Source organism: Diadema antillarum, unplaced genomic scaffold (genome assembly GCF_040938485.1).
Source record: "Diadema antillarum isolate AM-2024a unplaced genomic scaffold, OU_Dant_1.0 scf00000231, whole genome shotgun sequence".
In the NCBI taxonomy this organism is placed as follows: domain Eukaryota; kingdom Metazoa; phylum Echinodermata; class Echinoidea; order Diadematoida; family Diadematidae; genus Diadema; species Diadema antillarum.
This window is the reverse complement of record NW_027271120.1, coordinates 727,543-746,827: the sequence shown is the minus strand read 5'-3', so window position 1 is coordinate 746,827 and position 19,285 is coordinate 727,543. Positions and strand designations below refer to the sequence as shown.

At 38.1% G+C, this 19,285-nt stretch overlaps 1 protein-coding gene across 1 annotated transcript in view; it reads right to left on the bottom strand.

The window, feature by feature from the left end:
* Positions 1–7,730: 7,730 nt before the first annotated feature.
* LOC139724823 (syntaxin-binding protein 5-like) overlaps positions 7,731–19,285 on the bottom strand; it is a 91,130-nt gene continuing 79,575 nt past the window's right edge. Inside the window, exons 19-26 of the mRNA XM_071635948.1 lie at positions 18,950–19,078; positions 17,638–17,732; positions 17,103–17,193; positions 15,682–15,790; positions 14,321–14,416; positions 12,967–13,091; positions 12,247–12,368; positions 7,731–8,473 (exon numbers count right to left, since the gene is read on the bottom strand). Of these exons, the coding sequence (XP_071492049.1) occupies positions 8,336–8,473; positions 12,247–12,368; positions 12,967–13,091; positions 14,321–14,416; positions 15,682–15,790; positions 17,103–17,193; positions 17,638–17,732; positions 18,950–19,078 (905 nt within the window). The 3' untranslated portion in view covers positions 7,731–8,335. The remainder of the gene's footprint in view (positions 8,474–12,246; positions 12,369–12,966; positions 13,092–14,320; positions 14,417–15,681; positions 15,791–17,102; positions 17,194–17,637; positions 17,733–18,949; positions 19,079–19,285) is intronic.

Here is a 19,285-nt window from a genome sequence, read left to right as displayed (position 1 = left end):
TATCCACAGAGTATTGAAATCTTATCGATGGAAACGTACAACGCAATGTTCAAAAGAACATACGCAATATTCAAAAGAACATACGCAACAGGACTTAACCTATATAAAATAACATTCATTCCCAGCAATCAAAATACATGGGTACAATGGTACATTGTATATCGACGCCCACTTACAAGTACCACCACTAAACCATTGCCGATGTATGTACTACTGTGTAACAGCATCTATATGCAGAAAGTGTGACATATTTGCTTTTTACGAATTTAGCTAAGGATGGCATATATCTGGTGTGCGCAAGTACTTCTCTCCTTGTAGAATGACTGGTAAACGCTTGAAAGACTAAAGGGAATGGAACTCGTAGCCTTGTGTGCTGTTCGCTTCTTTTCATATCTTTGCTAATCATCACTGGCATACAAAATCCTTAATTGACTTTTCTGGCTGGGAGTGCTTTTTGGACAGATTTCACTAGGAAATGAGTGCTACAGATAGTTGCGATCAAACCCTGGTGAAATCATACTCCAGCATTCTGACCTTTACATTTTAAGCCAGCATAAGGATGTGGTGTCTTGATGTGGAGAGGGGGGGGGGGGGGGGGGGGGGGGAATCATTAAGTCAGTTTAAAACCACAAAGCAAAGCAAAAACAAAAAAACAAAAAAACAACCACATTTCTGGAATCCCTCAAGTTTCAAACACACTGGGTCTTGCAACATGATTTGATTGCTAGGTATGCACTTAATACATACAAATGACGAACACCATAATGATTAAGTAGATTATGTTCTGATCAGATGTAGACAGAAAAAGAATACAATGGCTACAGCATCCCCAACATGTTCAAAGGACCTACAGAGAAATAAAACAGATAGGACAAATCCATATACAGCAACTTACAAAAACAATGCTAGAGCAATTTTGGTAATACCTCCCCCAGTTAACTGAAATGCCTCAGTATTCACATGCAATCATTGCATAATGGCCCTTCATTCATACAGTGTATTTGAATTAAATCCATTGATCTCCACCACTTAACTGACAAATTGACTTCTAGCCCTTACTGTACTAGGGTAATAGTTCCCAGTGTATTTCTATCCATTACACCAGTCACTGTTACTGGATTTTTTTCTATTCTGGTAGAAGAGGAATGATCAATTAATTTTGGTGACCCTTGAGGCTGACCTTTGACCTTTCACTCCTGTAATTTCAGGAAACTAACTGTATATATTCATGTCTATCCACTTATCACATACCAATATTGGACAATCCTAGCTGACATTCTGGCTGGAAAATACCATTTTTAATCAAAGTACTGTGACCTCTGTTTTTGACCTGTCACCTTTAACACAAATGATTTTGTAAGTACATTTTTGTATTCATATTCCTACCTGTTCCATCAATCACAGTACCACTGGACATTCCAAGCCAAAAAAACAAAAATAATAACTGAAAATGATGCTTGGCTGGCAAAAGCAGTGCCCTTTGTTCAAATGAATGAAATTGATTAATGAATCAATGACCTTTGACCTTAACCTTTGATCTTTCACTACCTTCACTTTGTCTACACATGTGTCAAGTCAATGTATTTCTAACTTTCTCACCAAAATATGTTACCACTGTACCTTGCTCGCCAAGGTTACAGCTGGAAAGTGCTATTTTGAGCCGCAGTTTTCGACACATTTGACCTTTGACCTCCACAGAGAGTTTGCCCAAATTCTTATAAGTGCATGTTCACATCAGGTATATAGCAATACCTGGGCCAGGTACTGGTGCAAAAAAGAAAAATATCTGCTAGATGGCATTTCTTAAAATTGAGACAAGATGTTGGGATGTACATGTACACGTAAAGACAACCTGGATGCATTGTGCATTTGGCTTCCCCTATGGGCGGAGGCACGAAGGCAGACGCAAAATAAAGACACAAAATCACAGATCTGTTGGTTACCCAAGGTCAATTACGGCTTTCTAGCTCTGAATTTCTCTGCTGAAGACATGGATGTCAAAGCGGAGAGAGAAAATCTCCGACAGCGTTTTGTTCATCACCACCTTCCAACGGTCCTACGGCAGCATGTGTAGATCGCCATCATTCCTCGATCATCAGAGAAGACAAAAGAAAGAGCAGAATCCAGAGCCCGACGACGCTCTGGTTTTCAGCATTTATTGCCCTGCCGATTGAAATCACGCTGCGATTGTAGTAACAATTAATGATTCAATAGTGACATCAATTTGTTTCGGTGACCAAGTGCAAATAATGATACACTTTTAACTCTAGCAGCACTGACAGTGCTTCATACACGTCTCTGTTAATGTATTCATTAAAATAATCTTTTGTATTTCCAGCTGCCGTGGCTTGCAAAAGTCATAGAAGTCTAAAGAGTAGATCTCACACTTCAATTTGAAAATGAAGAAAAAAATAATAATTAATTTTATGTGCACTACATAATCATGCTCTTCCATAAAGGCTTTGTCAAGCTGTCGGGGGTTATAAAGTAGTACAGCTGCATGAGAACATTAATGGGAAGTATACAATTCGTGTCCAAAGTTTCGTTTTCTCACAGGTGCGAGTGTATTATGGAGAGAGATCTCACTTCTGAAATACTACATTATCACACGAAAGGGTGTGATACCTTGTTTACACATACTCTACATGGTGATACTGTACATACTGATTTGGATTAGAATCTCTGAGCCGTGAAAAGGATCCTTTGGCTGCTCCTCTGTTGATCTGCGATGGAACCATGTAGCACCAAGTACATGTTATGTGTGTGCTGAGTGGATTAATGTCGATATGTTGTTGAAGGCAAGTTCATCAGCCAAGGCAGGATTGAAGAGATACCAGTATAGCCTTTTCCTTATGCTTTCTTATCTCTAGATAAACACCTTTCACCAAAGGGAACAAATGACAAGGCTTGTATCGAGTATTTCACTACATTACACAAAGATGTACAACAGACCAGATCTACTTCACGTCACAAGTTCTTCCTGAACTGGGGCGTTGTTTCCCTTCTCAAAATACAGACTCACTAAAAAAAAAAATGAAAAAAAAAAGAAGAAAAAGCAAGAGAAATCCTACCAATCCCTAATGATGGTCTCTTCAACTTGATCCCTTTCAGAGCTAAGTCCTGTTTGTTTTACGTTCAAATGTTAACTGGGCAGGGTCTTGCTGATGTGTCTGTGATTCCTGACAGACTACATATTTCTCTCTCCCCACCCCTCTTTTCAAACGTTACGTGCCCAGTCGCAGCTAGGGAGAAACGTAAGAGTACCGGGTACAATGCATATTTCTGCCAATGATCTGATTGCGTATTTCTGAGCTATAAAGATTCCTGTGTTTGGCTTTTGTCAGTATAGCCTTGTGGTCTCTCCACAAGTGTGAGCACTTAAAATCTTGCATACTCAAGTTTGCACAAGTGTTGCATGAACTGTAAGCTTCCCCCCCCCCCCCCCCTCCCCCTCTACCCACCCCCATTCTGGCATTTGATCAACAAGATACACTTATGATGTGCCATCCGCCTATACCACCAAAATTGGATTTCAAGATCTTAAAGTCTACCAGATGAATTCAAATTTTGGCTGGATGTTCATCCTATCACAAGCTATAGTGTCCCGTTTCTGTCTGCTGGGCAACGAACGTTTTGTAGACTTTATTACTCCGCCACCTACATGTACTGCCTCCATGAAAAACATGACAACAACAAATGAGCAGGGGGATGGCGCACCTCCCTAAGCAAAGCTTGGACTCTTGTAAACAGCAGAGCACAGGGAATGCTTACGATAAGAGGTAATGTCGTATGATCACATCATGGAACAGTCTCATTTGTCTGCCCTCAATTTTCTCTCTTTCCATGGCAATAGATTGTTGACCGGTAGGAATGTTCTCAAAAAAACATGAAATCGATGCTACAAAGTGTGTGTCTTTAAACAAACTCCATCAATTCATGACTATGTATGTCACATACGCATTTTGTAAAGCCACTAGAATGCATAAAAAACAAAATGAGAGGAAACACAGGAGAGAATGTTGCATGAGAATCTGGTTCTCTTGAAATAAATATTTTGGTCCCTCTTTTCTAATAAAATGGAATGTCAGTGTCCACGCAATAGAATATTGGAGGGGAAAAACAAAATACCAATCCCTGTAATACCCCGTCACTAAAGTCTACGAGTTTACGCCGCCGCCGCACAGGTACAGATGAGAAATTAAGTGTGTCTTCATTGCATGGAGCAACAGACCGAAAGTAGATTGTAGATGTTCTCTGCATGATGGTCCCACCCTATTGTCATCTGTGTATGGTTCAGACTCCATTACTCACAACATAGAATATCTCTCCGAAACATACGCAACAAAAAAGGTAAAACAAAATGTGGATCCACGTTTAGATAGAGGATATTTGGATTTGAGACATCTCTGGCAGCAAACTACACTTTTAACATTTAGTTAAGAAAAAAAAAAAATCAAAATTCAAGGGGATTACAAATCCAAATCAGAGGTAAAGAACCCATATACACATACATATAAATATGACGCATGAAATATGGAGAATCTTGGATACAATATATGGCTATACGAAAATATCAGATCACTATGAACAGCTACATCTATTTTGAGTATGGCATGTCAAACATCTTCCAGCCTTCTGAGTATAAACTGAACGCTCTGTCCGCGGAGGATCAACTGAACATCCGTTACAGGTGGATCTTTGGTCTGTAAAAACTCCACTGACCCTATGTTGCGCCGATCGTACAGGCAATGCCGTGAAGCTTCCAAGCACGTGGGGAAGGAGTTGAGTTTAGGGTAATGATTGGCCTACAGATATATAGGGGGAGACACTGGTCTGCTTGTGCCGTTCATTTCGGTAATATTTGTCAATATCCACTTATCTTTTAAAAACAAAGAATAAAAGCTAGGAGAAAGGCGCTCTCTGACTACTGAATTGCAATAAAAAAAAGGTAAAAACTATACCCTACCTCTGAAATAGAAACAGCGTGGCATTTGTGATTTGAATACCTCTTGTGGCTTTCTTCATCAGCATACGATTTACTTTTGTTGTTGTTTTTGTTTCAAAGCTAACGTGTGAACGTTAGTCTCCTGGATTTTTGGTTTTTCAGACGTATCTGACAAAAATTTTCGAGCGAGAATACCCAACTGCCCACAAATCCCACAAGAGTGCACATTGGCAAGATATGTTTATGCCCATCAAGCTACCATACCGTGGGGCATGATGGGATATGGACGGGGAGTAGGGCAACATTCTCTTTGCAAAAAGTTTAGTTTGCGAGGTTGTGTCTAATGATGCAAATTCATCGTACCTTAATACCTCACTCTGCACCGTATTGCGATGCCGCAGCTTAGAGATGTCGAATACAAATAGCACTACATAGAGAAGCAGGCCGTTTGTGTTTTGTGTGGTTGTTGTTTTGTTTTTTGTTTTAGTGTGTAGCTCAGGTAGCTTCACATTTGACATTGAATGAAAACATTTTGGTATACATGAAATCGTCTACAGAAAGCCTACCAGCAACAACTTTCTTCAATGTGTATTTACATTTTGCTATTTACAACACATGTCATGGAATATTTTCATATGACTTTTTAACTTTTTTCCATTTTTTTTTCTTCATAAATACTGCAGATTTTCTCTTCCTTTTCATATTTTGTTTCTTTGCCATTTCTTTTCTCTCTCTTTTTTTTCATTATTTTATTTTTTTTAGTAAGGACGACACACGAACACTCGGGAGATCACAGCTCTTAGAAAAGGACTGATCTCCAACTACACACGCATTCACGGAGAAAAATAAATATATCGTATGTAAGTACATGTACACACTGCTATTGTGTTCATTCACGTACTGAGAGAAAGTCTATGCACAGGATGTGCGTCACGCCCTGTGATAATTTTTTTCGTCACTAGCCCGTGGCGGCCCACCGGAGAATTTTTATACGCACAAAACATCACTACTCATCATCCTAGAATGTTGCTTGACCATGAAGATAAAAGTGATACTATTTAACGTCTCAAATATCAAATATCTTTGTACATTGTATGGTATATATATATATATTTATATATATATTTATATGTATATTTTTGGAGACGTGTATGTACACAACATTATTGATATGTAACTGAAAAAACAAACAAACAAACAAACAAGGAAAGAAGCATTTTCTACTGAGGACAAAGTGGAAAATGAGACTGAAACATACGCTATACCTGAATTGTTGCTAACTACACTTGCAGTGACAAAGTTGAATTGGCTATTAACTTACGCGATACTCGTAAACAAACATGATCATAATATTCTCAGCAGCTGAGTACTACAAGCTATAAAAAACATGGCGTTTGTCTGCATTTTCGATATGGTAGTATCAAACATATATCCATATCACACAGAGAAGTAATATGACATGAGCTAAAAGCCAGTCTCTTCACAAGATTAAATTCCTCTAGAATAGTGATACTATCTACAACTTGTAAATCCCGTGCTCAAAAAAACAGAACTATTCCCGGCACCGGCTGCCGAAAAACTTTTGAGAGACATGCATCGAAAGAAAGTAAAGACGTCGTGCATTGTCGCTTGTATTTTTCACGATTCTCTCTCATAATAGCTACTGGAATGTTTGGAGAAAGCCACCTGTACACATAATGTCCTGTTTTGAGTTATGCTGCAGTAACAAAGAAGTTAGCTAATAAAACAAAAGAAGAAAGAAAGAATATTTGCACCAAAGTTTTTCAATGGACAGACAGACTAAAAAACTCATTGTACTCTAAGATTACAATTCCCGCATTCATTGGAGGAAACAACAAACAAACAAACAAACAGAAACCTCTCATACAAGAGAGAAACATCTGCTACAGAAAGTAAACTTGGCATATCAAAGTTTAGTACACTTATTTCATCTCCTTTTCACAAAATTCACGGTAAATCAGCCATGCCAATCTATATCCAAGATGACATGAAACCCTTCTGCAACATTTGAAGTACGGTACTACCTGAAGAAAAAAAAAAAATCAGAGACAAAAATAAGACATCTTGTGTCAAGCTTGGCATACAAAAAGTTAATGCAATTCATACAGTTGATGGTCCAATAAACCTCATAATTGCCATTTTCTTTTCTTTTTTGTAAATCATATCTTCCAAAAATGGAAAAATGATACATTAAAGCCAGCCTGAAAACTGATACAGAGATAAAATACAGAGATACTCAAATATGCGATTTCAAATAAATATAAATTCTGATTTTTTTTCTCTCTCTTAAATTTGCGCAATTTATTTCACAAGCTACATATCACAGTTCTTTTCAATTCATTTTATTCATTTTTTTCTTCATTTTTCTAAAATAAGGGGGAAGGGGGAAGGTATTACACTCTTGTGCATCATTTCTACTTTCTAGTACACTGAATTAACACTACTCATTATAATCTGGAAGAGAATCTTTACCCACATAGAATTTTTCTTTTTTTTTTCTGCTCATAATTTCTTCGTACAGCTACATCACATAATATCATTGACAAATTTTAATCTTTCTCTGAACTTGACATATTCAAACATGTACACATTATTTATCTCCCCCAAAATCATCAGATACACGATGTAGTTGTGTGCACTGCTGCCATTCCATCTTTTGCTTTTTATGCACGTGCACTTGATATTTGATGATATTGTTCACATACTGCCAAACGCATGATGGCCCTACGGGCAGAAACCTCTCTGTTCCATTTTCCATGTCGCATTCCCTTGGTGAAGAGCTCCCAACTGGCTCTTGTGCCTTTTGCTGCTTAAATCCAACACATCCAATGGATAATCCTCTCATTGCAAATTGGCAACACACTGTCCTTCGTTTTCACCAGCATCTGATATTTAGCTATTCACCTCCCTTTCTCTTGGCGTTTTTTCCTCCACTATGCCGTTTCATCATTGCACGCTAACTCCAGCAAATGACGAAAACAACGACAATCTCAACAACACCTCATCTACAGCTGCCGCGACACGTTAAAATCCTCAAGAGGACTGTATAGTTTCCATTCGCCTTGCGCATTGAGCTGCGTGAACAGCGCCCTCTACACAAATGCCCGCTTCCTCCTTCCTCCAATCTTGCCTTGCAACAAATCTCAGTGAAGGAAACCGCACTTCTGAGATATCCTCCTCGTCTCCAGATGATGCTTTCTTTGCCTCCTTCTCCTCCTCCCTCGCCTCACACCGGTGAAGAGGTGATCTGCCTCCGTTGCCACAACAACGGACTCTTGTCTCTTTTCTGCTCATCAAACTAACAAAAAAACAACAACGAATAGACTTAGAAATCGGAGCACTTGGCCCCCCGCGCTGCCAGAGATGCTCTCAGAACTGGTACCACTTCTTGTCCTTGTATTTCTGCATCATCTCTTTGGCAGCCTGCTGGAAGTTTTCTGCGTTGGCCATCATCTGAGCCGTCCTCTCCTCCACCTCGCTCAGCTTCTGTCCTCTCTCATAGAGTGCCTGGGTGGAAGGGAAGAGGGGGAGAAAGTCAAGAGTGGTGATGACTCTTGCTTCATCACGACGGCAATCTGCATCCAACCCTTTATTGCACATGAACCATTCAATATTGAGTTGACCAAGGTCTTAAACAAACTGACATACACACAATAAAGAATGGAAATGGAATTAAACAAATACAGCATTCTACATAGCCAGGCTTAATGCAATCACTTTTCTATACCAGAAACAATGTATGCTGGTATCTGAGACACTTCACTGCTGTTTACATATCCTACCAACAAAATTAGTGTAATGACAGTGCACGTTCATCCACAGGATTTCCCCAAACTTAAACTTCAATGCAACTTTTTTCAAAGTGGCAACCTCAATATCTCATTTGTGAATATTTTCGCATAAGTAATATCTTGTGCTTGGCCAGGTAAGATGAGTTTCGCATGTTTTTAATTCTGCAGAACCAAGACATTAACCACTGGAATATAGTAAACTATAAAGATATTCACATGCTTTTATTTTCACACAATTTTCTGGCTGCACAAAATGCATAAAATTTCCACTTCTACAGTAATACTTTTGTTGTTTGCTCTTGAAAATACAGGTAGAGAGGAGACAGAGGTAGAGTAGATGGCCGAGGACCAGAGGGAATGATTGTGAGGGAACAGGAAGCGAGACGGAACAGTAACTCCAGGTGAATGGGAGAGGGAGAAGAAAATGACTGCAATGAAGACGAAAAGAGACCAAATTTGAAAGGGAAGAGAAGAGGAGGAGAGACAGAAATATAGCTATGGCGACTGGTATGTCTGCGCTATATCACATTATTCTCAAGATGGGTTTACCTGAGTGTACATCCGACAGTTTCACATGATTGCCAAAAAACTGAAATAACATCTTTGAAAGTTTGATGGCATAACCCCAAAATGAGTAGTTGAGTACACTGTAGTTACATAATATATGTACATCCCATGAACCAAGTCCTATTTGACCTCTGCTCTTTGACCCCATTGCCAAAACTTTTTGGTAATACATGCATACACTGTTGTTTCATGAAAATACTTTCAGGCATTGGAGAGAAATGAGGGAAATAGTGAAATTTTAGAATTTCATCATGACCTACAAGTAGTGCAACTTTGACAGAGCATGTGCACCTACAAGTTGATAGGCACAACTTCATCCACTCATACAATTACATATGGATGCCAAGTTTCATTTGGTTACCTCGATGGAGAGAAATGGGATTGGGGAAAATTGAGGATGAAATCAATGGAGAGAAGATGAGTGGGAAAGGGGGTGAAAATGAGGGGATAGATTCAAAGAGGATGACATTGCCATGACGACAGAAGATGGTGGTAGATTCACATAAAAGAATAAGGAACACAAATAGACGATAAAGCAAAAAACAGACTTCATGAAACTGAACAGACGACCACAGAAGAATATAGAGGAGATGGGCATTTCCACGATAAAGTGGACATGACCATCAAATTTTCAAAATAGTCAAATCTCGTTCATTTTGGTATCAAATGAAAGCTTAAGGACTGAATTTTTCATATTTGACCATCTTGTTAAAAAATTACATCATTAACTTTGCTAAATATGTGCATAAAATCAGCATAATTAAATTTGACATAAATATCTGAAAAATATAATGAAGTTAAATGAATGTAGCATGAGAAAATGAAACAGGAGGTAAAAAATTTGCCTTTGTTTTCAGAGTTTAAGGGTTGAACATCATTACCAAATCATCAAAGTGCAAGATTTTCTATGTGTTAAGCTTCAGCGAACATCGCAAATACGATCATCAATAATGTCACGGTGTTACGGTAAAAACTTATGTTTTTAGTATTGTTTGAAAATTACAAACACAAAAGGGTTTATTTTGATAGCCCAAATCATGACCACATGTAGCTACCATATACAAGTACTAGAATGATGGTAACTCATTTTGTTAATTAATTAAAGCTGATTAAAATGTGTCACGGTGTTACAGTGACTGTAACACCGTGACTATAACACCGTGACTTGCATTGCAATAACACAGGACACACACTGGATTACACATGATAATTAACTGTTGAAGTGACCATCTGATTTCTCTGTCACAATTACTCAAAAGATAGAGGTTTTTCAAGGATTGTTCATAACAGATGGGTCAAGCTATATCCACAAAGATTATCACTTGTACTTGTTGCCAGCATCATGCAATTTTATCCCTTTCTGTGCCAAAAATCGAGAACTGTGTTTACAATGCAGTGGGGTTTGATATGCCAATCAACACTCAGAGCACATTGTGGGTTAAAATGGAAGCAGTCCACTCACAGTGTGCCACCTACCAGATTCATAACTATCCAGAGCAAACATTTCTGAAGGTTTTGAACTTTTAATTATGGTAAAGGCATCAGTTTCAGTTGAGTTAATACCCTTTGTTGGATATTTTTATCATAATTGACCATTTTATCACATGGTTTGAATCTTCTTTTGTAGACTCAAATGTGTTCCTAACATGATAAACAGTCTGAAGTCTTGCTGCAGCTTCCCTGGTATCCTAAAGAATTACTTAGGGCATACTGAAGCTAGATCGATGTGTCCACCAAAAGTTAATCTCACTGGAATACTACTTTCCTGTGCATGGTGCTGTGCACAATCTTTTAATACAAGTTTCGCCATTAAGAGCCACACTCACTAGGATTTATGTGTATGAATGAGAATTTGCATTGTAATCATTTTTATGTACATGTTCATTTTCCAGTACAGCTTTGAAAAAGAATAATAATTATGGTACATTTTGTACCACACAAATTGCTTGAATGATTCTTTTTATTGCTACTGAAATTGCTATAAAGTGGGTTCACCTGGCTTTGTGACCAAAGGTATTAAAATCAAAGTAAGTTTCAAATTTGTATGTCATCTTTAAATATATACAAATTGGACTTTTAAAGAGTAGTTGTAAACCCTAAAAGTTCACTCAGAAATATTTAACAAGCTTTCAATGATGATAGAGTGAATTATGTCTCAAAACATAAAGTATATTTTTCTGTAAGAGCAGTGTTCCTGACTGTAACGTGTACAAACGTATATGACATGTCACGGCGTTACTGTGCAAAGTTTTTCTTTACTTTGTTGTTTTTGATAATCTGTTATGATTTCAGTATTTTTCTGTTTTACCTGGAAGTGTTATACTGTGATGTCAAACATTCATCATGAATCATCATTTCATTCTACCTAATGGAGAAACACTATGAGCTGAAAGTAAGACAACAGGATTCTCCATAGGTTTTCTACACACATTTCAGAGGTCACGGTGTTACAGTCACGGTGTTACGGTGCACTTATTTAAAATCTATGTCATAATTTTCCTGTCAATTGATTCTTTAATCAAATTTTACTTCATTATTATCATTGAGTCTCTAGTACATCCCATGAACAGATCCACTTATCAAAATGTTCATTAACTTCACAGAGTTTTGTCAGTAAACAAAGTGCACAAGAACCCATGTCCATTTTGCGTCACGGTGTTACAGTGGTAATTAATCGTGCATAACTCATTTACCACAGTAGTTTTTCTTCCTTTTTTTTTTTTGTTTTAAAAATTGCTTATCATGATATGCATAGATACACAATAAGAAATTTTTCTCAAGTGTTACATTTTGATTATTAATTACATTTGATGAGTGAAATTGTACTCAAAAGTGTCACAGTGTTATCGTGGAATTGCCCAGATAACTGCTGGTTGATTAATGATAAATGTAAAGAGAAAATTTGAGGAAAAAGCAACTCACAATGCGGGCCTTGGCCACCTCTCCCATGGCCCCTCCTGCCTGGGCCCTGACGTTCTCTAGACCACCGGTACCCGGGATGTGACGGGCGACACTCTTGGATGGCTTGCCGGCCGTCTCGCCGACTGGAAATAATCGCAAAGCAAACCGATTCATGAATAATGGAGTGAGACAAAATGAGCTACAAATGTGTTACACAGACTCAAGAAATATCCGAGTCCACTGCATTTGGCTCGATCGCTCTTGAGCAGAATTCTTCAAGCAAAAGGGGCTGATACAATTTTCCACATCCCACAAATATGCTTGATACCAAATGTTATTTAGTGGACACATTAAAAGGCTTGCAATAAAAGGCTATTTTCCTTGTTAATCATCTTTAGGTTCTGCAACAATTCTTGTAGGAGGGCACATTCGTTGGTCTACACAAATCATACCAAGCTGCACATTGCAACTCATTAACTCGACATCAAAAGTCACAGAGAGGGACTGAAAAGATGGTGACACTACATTTGCTCCTGCAACAATTGCTCCAGTCTTTTTCTCTCCACGGACTTAGGGTTAGGGCTGTGATAGAGTTTTATGTTTGGTTTGATGGGAGGGTTAGGGTTATGTTTGTGGGTAGAATTTATGTCTGGCTTAGCATGCAGATATTTCATGGGAGCAACTATCACAGGAGCAAATGTCATGGAACCGAAAAGACAGGAGGGGGGAAGTGAGACTCACATAGTTCCTCTCTATCCAGCGCCCCGCCCCCTCCACCAAATAGACCCTTGAAGAACCCCTTGCTGGGGGCCTCGGGGGTGTTCACTGGCAAGAAGAGATCACCCAGCATGTCATGAAGATTCTCGCTGTTTGGGGGAAGAGGATAAGGGACATACTAAAGTCAGCTTTTCAATCACTCATTTTTGGCAACAAAGATGATGAAAACAGCGTAGTGTAAATATTATCAAATCACAAGGTTCACATAATCAACAAACATTAACAAACCCAATCTTCATGTAACTTTGAACTCAACAAATGATACAAGTACTGAATGTTTTAAAATACATTGCAGCTTCACCTAACTTGAGATGTGAGAATGTTAGAGGAGAACTTGAACATTTATTGAATTCATTTGAGATTTTTGGAACACTATAACAACCTTTTCCAAACAGCATCTCACCAGTTTGAATGAAAAAGTAAATGGCTCGATGAAATACACAGTTGTAACTTGCACTGGAGACCTTATAAGTTCCAAATTCTTTCATGAAATGCAGAAATTCCATGGTTTGTTGCAAACATGTCAGAGTGTTGCGCACATACAGAAAGGAGGAATTACCATAGATGCCATATATTTTGCGAATCTGTTGTTGTAAGGCAATTTCGGAAGTGGATAAACTCATGGTAGGGAACGTAAAAATCATACTGCTTGCATGGTCTCTGCATTTAGGTGTTCATGTGCACAGAGTGGATTATTGACCGATTCTGTGACGTGCTCTGTGTATTATCGGCATGGGCAGCGGCATTACTGCGATGTCACAGCCGACCCCCCCCACACTCCCCCATCCCCTCCCTTCATTAGCATGAAGAGAGGAGGGGGGGGGGGGGGAGGTAGGCTGGGACACCGCAATTTGAGCTAATGGCTGCGCCCAGTGCCACAAATTGTCTGCTGCCCTCAACGAACCCGAATCGGTCTATAGACATTTGTGTGCAGCTGCTGCTTGTTCGTGCTGCATGTTCATACATTGCATTCATACTTAGTACAAGCATATAAACCAGAGGGCAATATTTTGGCGGGTTGTTAACCAGTGATTTTTATTTTCTTTTTACCTCACAAAGTTTGCAAAAATACAACTTCAGCAAAATGTTCAGCATTTGCAGCATTTGGTCACTCAAGATTGTGCCGAGTACTTTCCCAAATACTCCATGTACCATTGGGCCACACTGAATACACATTTATCGTGAAAGACTGTTACATATCATGACAGCTGTTGCTGTTACAGATTAATCTACCACATTAAACAGTGCAAAAGCCACTTGAGAATACCTTACTGTTCACAGTTCAACGAGATAAGAGATGACAAGGCTGTTGTCTTACCTTGCTTCACTACATATCGTATACCTCTGGATTTCAGTAGGTGAGCACTGGTACAACCCTTTACCATGTGAGCTAAATTGGAATGTTCGGCCGATCCTGTAACACAACGATATAGGAAAAGAAACATTTACTTATCAGACGGAAACATCACATTGGCTTTTTGAAATATGCAATGTATATATCAATAAAACAAACAAAGAAGTATTGAATGGTCGGTGAATCATGACAAAATTTGTCACATTTTTTCATCCCTGAGCAAGACTCAATTTTGATAGTTTGTTTTCTGTGGTGCCTGACTGAACAGGAAAATGCCATCGATAAAAAGTACATGAAATTTTTGAGTAGTAAACACATACAATAAGTTTGATTTATACTTCATACCTTTGAAATTGTCTTCTTTTGGTTAATATTCAGAGCCTTTTTAAACTATGCAAACCTTGGAATGGACCCCCTTCTACTACAGGCAGAGCATTTGATACTGTGCATGCTTCCAGACGATTCTCAACTCTCATCATTCATGATTGCAAATGCTCTGATATAAAATAGTTGTTTGTCATTCTCCACCATAATGCATCAATGTCAGTTCAAAATTTCAAGCACTGCATTGCAATTGATCACCATTTGAAATAACAAAATAGGTAAGCTAAATAATCATACATGTATGCGTACACTTGCACGTATGAACAAACGTATATACCAAGTGTATCTTTATACTTTTTTTTCCTCCCCCCAAACACACATGGAGAATTGGGCTTGACAGCTTTCTACGAAGGTTTGTGAACCATGATCATTTGGTCTTTTTGCAACTGATTGAAAAATTGCTCTTCATCAAAATAGAAAAACACTTGACTATTCAGTGTGTAGAGCATAAAATATAGCCATGATATTAAAAAAACAAAATCATGGGCATACATACTCAGGTGGATTTGTTTTCTAAATAATTCATATATATATATATATATATATACATTCACAAAAAAAGCAAACATGTGTAAGTTAATTCCAGCATATGTAAGAGGAGGAAAGCAAAACTACTAGAGAGAATTTTGCAAAAGAGAAACATTAGGTGCGGTCAGACTAGCAAAAGATCAAGAAGTTTAAGATCTCAAAGTTTTGCCAGTGTGACCGCAAACTTCCAGCGAAACTTCCCGCGAAACTTCTTCATCTGTTTGCGGGCGGTGTCTCCGAAGCGCAAGGCCATAATTGTCACGTACAGATGTGCATTGTTACGTCATAATCACTAGCCATCGGAAGCGCACTCTTTCTTGCGCGCGTACCAATAGCCCAAACTTCGCGATCTTAAACTTCTCGATCTTTTGCCAGTCTGACCGTGCCTATTGAGCGATGGGTATTCAACAAACCTGAGATCCGTGAGTGGAAGGTATTCTTTGTCTAGGAGAAGCCTGAAGCTAGGGAGACTGAACGCCATGACATGTCCATTGGCCACATAGCATGACAGGCAGACGCTATCTGTGCAGCCAAAAAACATTCAATATAACATAGTTTATCTACCTGGTCCAACAAAAAAGCCCAACAAATTGCAAGTTTTCTTACATGATGTTTTTGCAAATGCAGCTTTTAATGACATTTTTCTTTCTATTTTTTTGTTGTTGTTGTGATAGTACAAAACTTACTTTTAATAGTTCTGAATAAAACTCACTGTACATTGTACAATGAAATGTATTTCACAGTGTTTTTAACTTTCTTGAATTTTGTGAGTTGGGTGCTATTTGTGAATTTAACAAAAAGTTAAAATATTAAAGGACAAGTTCACCTTCATAGACATGTGGGTTGAGAGAATGCAGCAATATTAGTAGAACACATCAGTGAGAGTTTGAGGAAAATCCAACAATCCATTCAAAAGTTATGAATTTTTAAAGTATCTGTGCAATTACTGCTGGATGAGAAGACTACTACAGTGTGTGATGTAACATGCGTACAATGATATAATGAAAATAAAAAGAGTATTTCAAAAAATTTTACTTTTTGAATAAAGTGCACATTTCTTGGACTTGTTACTGATGTACATGTATGTTAAGGATAGAAGTCGAGTGTTCTTTTGTTATGCGAGAAAAGTGAAAATAAGGTGAATTTTCTTTATACTTTCTTTATACCGTTGTACTCATGTGACATCACAAGCTATAGTAGTCTTCTCATCCAGCCATGACTGAGCAGATTCATAACTTTTGAACAGATTGTCGGATTTTCCTCAAACTCTCACTGATGTGTTCTACTAATATTGCTGCATTCACTCAACCCACATGTCTATGAAGGTGAACTTGTCCTTTAACTCTGATCCCAATGTGAATACTATGTGCAGGCAAAGTTTTTTTCAGTCCATTGCTGCACTCCATGATGGCAAATGTAACCACTCTCAAAATTTGTCGAGACGTCTTGAATTATGAAAAATTACACTTGATACACATGTGCAGTATGCAGTATTTGAGTGGGAACAGTAGATAAACTTGTATGTTCATATTGACAGTATAAGATTATTTAACCTCCAGTTTATTTCTGACGCTACACTATCATATATTGTCCTTCACATTTTCAGGAGTTCAAGGAATTTCAGGTTTTCAAAACAGCTAAAATGGATTAACTTTGAATAGAAAAAATACTTCAAACAGTCATCCTGTAAATCAAAACTAATTTCTGAATTCTACTCTGCCCTTTCCACATCTCTTCTCATTCAACTGACATACATACTTATTTTTTGTTGGCAATTTGTATTCACACAAGAATTTGATTGATAAATCCCATGATTTTGGGACAAAAGACTCACTTTGCATACTGATGACATCGCTGCGGACAACATATGACGACTCTGATACTTTAGTTCTGTACACGCAGGTCTGGGAAGGCAGTGATATAACCTACAAATATCGGGAGGAAAAACCAAAAATCCAGTGGAGATACTCATTAGCTCTTCAAATATAAAACTCATGCTTGCAGATTTATATTTCTATTAAACTCACTTCACACTCATCTTCACCTCACACACTACAGTAACATGCTACAGGACAGTGAGTTGGCTAAGTTTAATGGCATAATTTATCATTTGCAGATGAAACAAAAACCCAGCATTAGTGCTTTAAAATAGTTCTAAAATGTGAGTTAGGGATAGAAACAACCAGTGTAAAAAAGTTAATCAGTATAATCGATGTTAAGTATTGCTAAATATACAAAATGTCAACAATAGCAACTTAGCTGGTGCAGGTGAAAATGGACTATATCCCGCCATCTTCTCAGATGGAAAATGAAACAAAAAAACAAACAACAGTAATCACAACCTTGTGCTAAAGTACTGCTGGATTTACCTTGGCTTCTTTCTCTGAACATATGACGACAAACTGCCTGTCTGCTATTTCTGTGGACGATGAGGGAGACATTCGACTTCTTTGTAGAATGGGCTCTGAAATAATGATTAAGAAATAAAAAACAGTGGATAATAAATACAACATGAAGTCATTTGTCACAAACACACAAAAAGCTGCATCAGTTCGGTGATCCCTCACCTTTACATGTATCCCCAAGTTGAATTATCCTTCAGGTTTTACATGTGTCAGGTTGAAGTGTGTGCGGGTGTGTCACACATACCACACACTGCTGTAGCTTCTTACTATTCGAGCATTGAGAATTAAGGGTTTCTGGGATGAACACTGTAATAGGGCTTTCTATAGCTCAGTCGGTAGAGCACCGGGCTAGCGTCTGGAAGTTTGTATTGGGTTCGAATCCTGATGGAATCCCATTTTCTTATTCTCATTTTTCCACTAGCACACTTTCTGGTATTTTAAAATATCTATATATATATCTGCAATTTGAAATTAGATGAAAGAAATAATCTGCTCATGAAATGTTGTCATGGTTGCATCTAACATATTTTGTAATTTATTTCATGATTATTATTATTACTATTATTTTACTTCCAATGTGGTGTAGCAGATAGGAATCTGGATTATACAGCAAGATATTCTAGGTCAAATCCAACCTGGAGTGTTCATCTTTGGATGAGATGTTTAGCCCACTACACCCCTCCTGACCAAAATGGGCTTCTTACAATGCTCAGTTAATAATAGTAGCAAAGGCCTTCATATGGAAGAATGTTGGCAATACCAAAGATGCTATCCTGGATCTGTAAGTCCATGTTAACATTACTGCATTATCATTTCAATTAAAGTTGTTACTTTAATATTTACTGAATGCACTTTAATATCAGGATTACGTTTCCCACTGAATCTTGAGAGGAAAAAAACCTCCTTCAAGTGATGTAATCCACCTGATTCATGTACACTATTAAAGATTATTAGTTGGATGTTACATGTACATAAGTACATCAGAGATAGTTCCTCATTACCCACTGAACTGGAATACACTACAGAGCATGTTTATTGACTCACAGAAGTATCACACTGTGACACTTCAGTTGAACATGACAGTCATTGTTAGACCCCCCCCCCCAAAAAAAAAAAAAAAAATGATTACGTAATCTCACAAGCATTAAGTTCTGCATATTTGTGCTAGCTGGTAGAGCAAAAAACAACAACAATGCATGGGTTGATCAGAGTATGGCAAGGGTCATAGACAGAACAGTTTGAGATGATGTACATTGGAATCGGGATCGGGACTTACTTTTGTCCCGGCCGTCCCGAGGTTCCTTGTTGGGGTCCCTCCAGACCTCGCTGGCCGGTGGTACCTGCAGCCCGTTGCAGTCCAGGAAGGCTATGCACAGAATGCAGCCCTTCAGCCTAAAGACAGTGCCTGCCATGACAAATAAATTATGATAATAAATGAATAATAGCTGATTTTTAAATAGCGCATTTCAGACTTGCTTGAGAAAAATCACACAATCCATTCCAAAGCTATGAATTTTTAATTGTTATAGTGAACAAAAGTGCAGTCTGGTATCCTCTTACCAACAACATATAGCAACTCTGCTTACTTAGATACATCACGAATATTGCTGAT